Source organism: Python bivittatus, unplaced genomic scaffold, assembly GCF_059951505.1.
Source record: "Python bivittatus isolate LINGU-HERP-01145 unplaced genomic scaffold, Pbiv_v1 ctg000480_np1212, whole genome shotgun sequence".
Lineage (NCBI taxonomy): Eukaryota > Metazoa > Chordata > Lepidosauria > Squamata > Pythonidae > Python > Python bivittatus.
Window position 1 is genome coordinate 810,365 of NW_028277075.1, and position 8,060 is coordinate 818,424.

An 8,060-nucleotide genomic window follows, 5' to 3' on the forward strand; every position below is an offset into this window, starting at 1 on the left:
GGGCGGGAACTGGATGACGTATGTGCGCTGAATTAGGAAGGGAGAACTGGAAAAGCGACCCGACGCTTCCTGTTGTTTTTTCTGCCGGTTTCGTCAGAAGGGATACGCTGAGCTGATTGGTTCCTCGTTTGCGCCGGGAACTGAGCGATGGAGTTGCAGGCGGAGCTGACCGGCCGCGATGGTTTGAAACGAGCATGGCGGGTTCGATGTGACCCTCAGGGGGAACTGCGGGGCCTGCTCGCGGGCTTGTCTCAGCTGCGGGAGGAAGTCACCGCCCTGCTCGGCCCTCTGGTGCAGCAGGAGAGCGTCGCTGCCCCTGGAGTCCGAGGTGAGGACGGAGGTGAGGGGCTGATTTCAGGAACCAGTTTTTGTCCTTCCTTGGGATTATGATGGCCATTTTTACTCTGCGCATGAAGAACGGAGATACCTGTGATGACAGATCTGGCAGCTCTATTTTAGCTTGCAAATGGAGGAGGACATTTTGGGATACTGCCTCATACAAAGCAATTACTTTCAACGACATTCAGTAAAGGGGCACATCAGGGCCGAAAGTTTACTCTAAACCCAATTGTTGTGCTAGTTTTCTGCCTGAAACGCTCCGTTCTGTCATTTAAAACGTATTTTATTACGTTTATGTATCCTGAGCGTGTGTGCATCTTCTACTTAGTGAGATGCAGACATACTGGCTTGCAGAGTAATTTACAGATTAGAGTTCTTAGTGAGCATGTTTGGGATAAAATTGGGCTTTGATTGTGCTTGTGGCATACTGACCCAGATGTGCCAAAACTGACCAGTGTTGCCCTTACTGTTAGCAGGGAATGTTGCATTTTGTCATGGATGCAATTAAGGTTTGGTAACCTATTCCACATCCTTCTATCTTACTAAAGAGAGTTGTGTGAAAGTCTTGCCCATCATGGATGGAGGATATCAATATCTGTGGGTCCAATAGGTTATGACAATGGCCTATGGAAGATACAGCAACTTGAAATGTAAAAGGAGTAAATAGTAAATACCATAAATTAACATACATAATAAAAAAAAAAGTCTGACTGTCTAAGAGAAAGGGGAAGGATGTAATAGACTTGAATGAAAGTGTCCTGATCTTATGGAGTGGACTAGAATTGATGAATACATGCAGAGAAATTAAGGTGTAGGTTTAATTGTGAATGAAAGGGCTAAAGTGTATGTCAGAAAGTATAAATTGGTGTCATCCAGTTGTTAGTGCATATGAAAGTAGGAATTCATATGTTAGTGACAGACAAAAGAGATTGGCCCATTTATAAAACCAAGAATAAATATTGTGATTATTTTGTTGGATTAACTTGAGATCCTTAAAAAAAGGTGAGTTAATCATGTATCTTTAAGAAAGGATGTAATGCCACTTGCTTTGAAGACAGCAGTAATGCACCCTCTCTTGAAGCCATCCCTTGACCAAGTCATTCTGGCACTTTCACTCAGTTTCCAACCTGCCCGTTTTAGAGAAGGTTGTTGAGTATGTGGGGTGTTATTTACAGAGGATTATAGAGAAAATGGATTATCTAGATCCCTGGCACTCAGGATTCAAGCTAGGTCATGGGTTGGAACTGGCATTGGTCGCTCTGGTTGATGATTTTGCCATGTCCAGGGTGGAGGGAATGCATCTTTCTCAGTCCTCTTAGATCTCTCAGCAGCATTTGATAACATCCACCATTGTATCCTCCTGCAAAGGATGAAAGCTGGAAGCACTCTTTACAGTGTTTTATTCATGTGTTCTACTGCTGGCAGAACACCCCCACTAATTGTAGGATATTGTTACTGGAGCGGTGGTGGCCATGGTTAATAAGCCCCTGCAGATATCCTTCTAGTGTTCTCTGTCCTGACCAGATGCTGCAAATTCTTACTGACAATAGTGTGTAACTGCCATGCTTTAGCCTCTATTTGGCTGATCCAGGTCTTTTCTGGAACATTTTTGTAACTTTCCAACCAGATGGATGCCACCTTTTCAGAAGTTGCCTGGACAGACGTGCTACATTAATTCTGCAGATATGCCCAAACCAACAAAGGTGTGATTGCCAGATTGTCAGCTATGGACTAATGACTGCATATCTGTCAAATGTTCTTATTCCACCATCAATCATGTAAGGAAGTGCCCAGGATTATCCTAAAACATCTCATCTGTAATTTCCATAGGTGCTGAGTAAGCTGTATCCATATTTGTGCTGTGTGGAGCATGACTGGCATGATGGCTGCACTGAATACTTAACTCTTTATTTTCAGCTGATGTTTTCTTCTTCCAGAGACATCACTGTAAACTGACAAAAGCTGACTGAGCATTACCAATTCATGCAACATCAGTGAATCTGGCAACTGTTGATGCAGAGTCAAAGAGCTAGGTTTTTGAATTCATGCAGCTACTCAGTTGGCTCATCTCTAAAGGCCATGTTAATTTCTGAGCCATGAGTTGACATAGTCATGCTCTTTTTAAGTAGTCCAAGCCTCTCTGCCCTTTTGTTTATGAAATTTAATTATTCCAGTGCCTTCTGTTCTGATTCCTCTATGAAAACAGTATCATTGGCATATGTTGCATCTGTGAAATTCAATTCATCTGCCTCACATTGAACTCTTGTATGCCTGACAAGGCTTTTCTGCATTATCTAATCTTTCACCGTGTTGAACAACAGTGGTGATAGTACATACCCTCATCTCAAACTTATTTTGACTGTAAAGGGACCGGTTTTGTCACTGTGCACTTTAACTGTGTCCTAAAAAGCGGCAAAGACTCAGACAATTTTGCTGGGTATGCTGATCACCAAAACAGCTTTCCACATGGAGTCCCACTTGAAGCCATTAAAGGTAGTCTTGAAAACAATAAATACAGTAACAGTTTATTTGCCTGATGGTGAAAATATGGCTCACACAGCCATGGGTTGATCTGAAACCACTTTGTTCTTCCTGGGTGGAAATTCTCTCATCGGCTGTATATGTGTTCTGATAACCTACCTGCACAAGGATCTTTCCAACTATGGTCAGGAGGCTGATTTTGCAATAGTTTTCACATCATGCCTTTTTGATCTTTTTAAACATGAGCACAATATCGTCAAGTTTTAATATCCACATGAAATATTTCATTCAGATTCAAAGATTCAAAATTGTCAAATAAAATCATAGCCACTTTTTAAAATTTATTAGTAGCATTCAAAGTATATGTGATGCTGCTTCCCCCACCCCACCCCAAGATCTGGGTGGCTCCCACCCGGTTCGCATTTTGGAGCGCCTTGAAGAACCTGGCTCTTCACTCAGGATTTTGGCTAGGGTGGTTGAAGCCCCTTCTGAGTAGTTTATATATGTTTTCATTGTTGCCCAGTTTTGCCCTTTTCTTTTTTTTCTCCTGTCTTTGTTATATTGTTATTTTTTCTGTATTTTTACTTTGTGAACCATGCAGAGTCTGTAGGAGTCAGGCGGTATACATATTTTAATAATTCTGGTCAGGCTATATTGCCTTGAAAAGCTTATGATCTACATTCAGTAAAGAAATATCTGTATGACTCAGGATGAGTCAAATCATTTCCTTCTTTATTTTGCCACATTGATGGTGTCTCTGACTTCAGAACACTGCTCCTCTGCATTGTTATTGTTTTCATTTGGCTGCAGGTTATAATATTTGTTGTGCAGTTCAATCTGAAATGATTCTTGATATTGCTGAGATTGTAGTAAGTTCAGCTGGAATTGAGGTGATGGAGGGCAGTATGGTACAGTTTTCAATTTCAGTCTGATCTTCCACTGAAAAAGATAGTCAAACCTTTCTTCTATACCTCTCAGCACCCTGAGATCATTAAAAGCAGACTTAAAGCGCTTGCCTATCAGGAAATAATCAGAGAAGCAGAATTTAATGCTTGTGAATACCAAATTAATTGATGAAAAGGAGTTGGCCTGAATAAGCTGTTGCAAATGACTAGTGAGTTAATGATGCAAAATTTACCAGCTACAGTCCATTATTATTCATGATGCAGACCTAAACTTGCCCAAAATTTCTTGCCATAAAGTCTCTTTTTAGGCAGACCTTGGGCAAATTCTTTCAGTAATTTAGGATTTAATTAACCCAGCCATGGAGTTTTAAATTCATTCAAAGTAAATAGGTATTTCTTCACTACATTTCTTTCAATTTCAGTTAAAAAAGCAATCCTGTCCTTTATCCTGTCCTTCATATATGCCTCATGAAACACCTCTTTTCAGAGAAGACTGAGACAAAATAAGAATTCAGTGGTTTCACCTTTTGTTACTTGTTCACATTTTGCCATCTTCACTGAGCTTGTGGTATACTGATTTTTTTCCTCTGGTTTTATTTTGAATGTACTTCTTTTTGTTGTTCGCATCCTTCATTAACCTAAGCTTCTTCTAAGCTTTGGCCTTTTTGATAATATCCCTGCAGTTTCTGGATATCTCTGTATATTCTTCTGTAGTGATTTTTTCCCCCTTTTTATACCTTCCATAGGTGTCATTTTTCATTTTCAAACTTTCACTAAGCGTTTTTTTCCTTATGATCTTGTAGTTTTTTAAATTCCTTATTGGAATATAAATTGTGCTTTTACTTTCTCCTTTTGGGGGGATATGTATCTATCTTGGACCCGTTTTCCCATTGCTTCTCCTATCAGCAGATCCCTATTAATAATTGCTCTGAGTTTTTAAGTAAATCCAAGATACACGTATATTGACACTCACCTTTAGCTTGCCTTAATATGAAGAACTCCAGGACTGCATGGTCACATTTCTTGACTATTCCTGTTATTTCTGTTATATCTCACATATGGCCAATGAGTTTTCCTTTCGCCACATTGAGACCCACGTAACCAGCTTTCCCCATTTGGTATGCTCCATGGCACAGGTGTCTTAAGATTGCTGGGGATGCAGCCTTGGTCAGTGGTTGGGAGTTTATGTGTGGAACACACACACATTGCAATCTGATAATAACATCCAAGGAATCAACGATGAGAATCCTTTGTAACTCCCCTAGCTTTATTGAGTACAATATATTCAAGTTTTGTGTAAGCACTTTACACACACACACACCCCTTTTTCTCTCATATACTTACTCAACCTTGCCAAGCAAGCTATCAAGGAGCCTGAGCAAAAATTACACGTTAAGGGATTACATAAGGCACTGTTCATACAACAGGAACAAGGCCATGACATAATTAACAGTGGCAGAGGAGTGTCGGTTAGAAAAGCCAGTATCAATTCTTAACCAATGTTGGGGACTACAGTAATGCCCTGGTCAGTCATGTTCAAACAGGAACAGGCAAGTTAACAGATGGTTAATTTTTTTCATCTGTCTACAAAAGTCTAGAGTAGCCTTCAAAAAGAAGTCTGCTCTAGGAAATATGTGGCCCTGTCATTTTCATATTTCATCCCCACTCACCCTACAACTGTAAAGGGAGTTAGAAAACCATTGGGAAGACTAAATTTCTATCTACAGTGATGCTGACTGTAAACTATTACGGATTTTATTCTGAATTTTCTGAAAAGTTTTATAGCAAAAAAATCAAAGTGACTACTTCCTAGCCATCTATTATTCACTAGGAGGACAATGAAAATGCCAGAATAGTTATCCTGCATTGCTGGTGTCTGTTGGTATGTATATACTCTGGGGAAGCATCTGGGTGCATCAGCCTGTCATTCAAACACAACCTAAAAGCACAACTAATCAAATATATCTAATGAAATACAGGTAGTCCCCAGATTAAGAATGCCCAGTTTAAGGACAACCCATAGTTAAGTACAGAGCCTATTGTAGCAAAATTTGAGTTAAATACACAATGGTTTGAGTTAATTACACAATACTACTTATACAGTGTTATATAATAATACTGTTCCAGCTTACATACAAATTCAACTTAAGGAGAGACTTTGGAACGGAACTCATTCTTAAACGGGGGACTGCCTGTCTCTAATTATTTCTAAAGTATAGAACCACAACTGTAAATTAACTGTCTATAATCTTTTGCCCACATGTATATTGTACTCTGATCTAGCAAAGACTGAATTCCATTATGGAAATAAATTTGTCACAAGTAGAATGAAACTTTAAGTGACCCCTGTTAATAGAAAAAATAGTTCTATATAATGGTTAATAAGATTATTTTTGTAGGTGATGATGGAGATGCAGATGAAGAGGAGGAGGAACAGGAAGAGGAGGAGGAGGAAGGAAAGCATATCAACACAAAAGCATATTCAGATGGACCACCATTAAAACGGACAAAAACACACTCCTGATGGAAACTGTAAAACTTTTTTTTTTTACAATATTAAAATTCCAACACTATGAAACTTTCTCCTTTAAAAAAATTTAAAGGCTGTTTTGATGACCAGAAAAAACAATGGTTTAAAATTGTTAAATAAAGTGCAATTTCTTATTTGTCATTTGAAATTATTCAACAAGAAAATGGCATGTATGAGCGAGGAAAAGAGGAGTAAAGTTGAAAGCACCCTGTGTGCTTGGGAAAGAAGGCAGCACTGGAAATACTGGAGCAGCTGCTGCCAGGCAAAAACAGCCCCCTCCACACACACCCCCGGCAAGGGTAGACTCAGCTAATTCCCCCCATCAAGAGTTTTACAGCCCAGCCTCTACCAGAAAACCTCAGGGAGAAGCACTCAGTGCCTCCCCAGCTTGCTGAGGAAGAGGCAAACTGACCAGCACATCACCCACAGGCATCCACACCAACATCCAGAGCGTTGGCCACACCTAGCTATTTAACTGGCATTACATCTACAGCTGGTGAATTTAGCCACACCCTGGCTTTTTCAAGGTCCATAGGAAGCCAGGTTAGCACACCTCACCCACCCACACTTTCAGGCTAGAAAAGGGAAAGCCAAACCAGAGGGTGTGGGTGTGAGCCAGAGAAGAGGAGGAGATGGCAAGCAGATGGAGGGAGGGGGAAAACATACTGAGACTTGCAAGATTGTTATCAGCCCTTCTAGATAGACCAGGCTAAGAAACCAAAGTTTTGCACACTAATGCTACTTTTATTATAAGGTTACAGTAACAGAATTTTAAAACCCTGAATGTACTTCCCCTCTCTCCCTTTATCTTCATGAGAACTAGAGAGGGTTTCTTCTGAGCAGCTTACTCAGGTTACGGTTCCAGCCAGGACTCAGATTTCTTTTATTTGACTGTTGTCTTGGTTGTGGCGAGGTTTTCCCTTCTGCCCATTATTTTTCCTTCTGCCCACCCTGCTGATGTCTTAAAGGGCCTTGAAGACCTGGCTTTTTGCCCAGGCCTTTGGTGAGGGTGAGTGAAGCCCCCTTTGGACTATGTGGATTTCTTTTTGTTCCTACCCAGAGTTCTTTTGTCACCCTTCCTTCTTTGTCTACTGATGTATTTTTTCTTATTTTTAATGTTTTTTATTTGTAATCTCCCAGCGTTGTTGGGAGTCAGGCAGCATATACAGTGGGGCAAAAAAGTATTTAGTCAGCCACCAATTGTGCAAGTTCTCCCACTTAAAAAGATGAGAGAGGCCTGTAATTTTCATCATAGGTATACCTCAACTATGAGAGACAAAATGGGGGAAAAAGTCCAGAAAATCACATTGTCTGATTTTTAAAGAATTTATTTGCAAATCATGGTGGAAAATAAGTATTTGGTCAATATCAAAAGTTCATCTCAATACTTTGTTATATATCCTTTGTTGGCAATGACAGAGGTCAAACGTGTTCTGTAAGTCTTCACAAGGTTTTCACACACTGTTGCTGGTATTTTGGCCCATTCCTCCATGCAGATCTCCTCTAGAGCAGTGATGTTTTGGGGCTGTCGCTGGGCAACACGGACTTTCAACTCCCTCCAAAGGTTTTCCATGGGGTTGAGATCTGGATATTGGCTAGGCCACTCCAGGACCTTGAAATGCTTCTTACGAAGCCACTCCTTCGTTGCCCGGGCGGTGTGTTTGGGATCATTGTCATGCTGAAAGACCCAGCCACGTTTCATCTTCAATGCCCTTGCTGATGGAAGGAGGTGTTCACTCAATACATGGCCCCATTCATTCTTTCCTTTACACGGATCAGTCCTCCTGGTCCCTTTGCAGAAAAAC

The 8,060-nt window shown here is 40.6% G+C and overlaps 1 protein-coding gene across 6 annotated transcripts; it reads left to right on the forward strand.

Moving 5' to 3' along the window:
- The first annotated feature begins 23 nt into the window (after positions 1–23).
- Positions 24–7,728, forward strand: GON7 (GON7 subunit of KEOPS complex). Of its 6 annotated transcripts, none has more exons than XM_088145216.1 (3): positions 24–340; positions 1,967–2,117; positions 6,125–7,728. In XM_088145216.1, the coding sequence occupies exons 1-3, from the start codon at positions 148–150 to the stop codon at positions 6,126–6,128; spliced, it is 348 nt and encodes a 115-aa protein (XP_088001342.1). In that variant the 5' UTR covers positions 24–147; the 3' UTR covers positions 6,129–7,728. The 6 variants fall into 6 exon arrangements, with proteins under 6 accessions (XP_088001342.1, XP_088001343.1, XP_088001344.1 ...); XM_088145217.1 differs by having other exon boundaries at positions 24–328; XM_088145218.1 differs by having other exon boundaries at positions 1,967–2,042; positions 6,125–6,239.
- Positions 7,729–8,060: the final 332 nt, after the last annotated feature.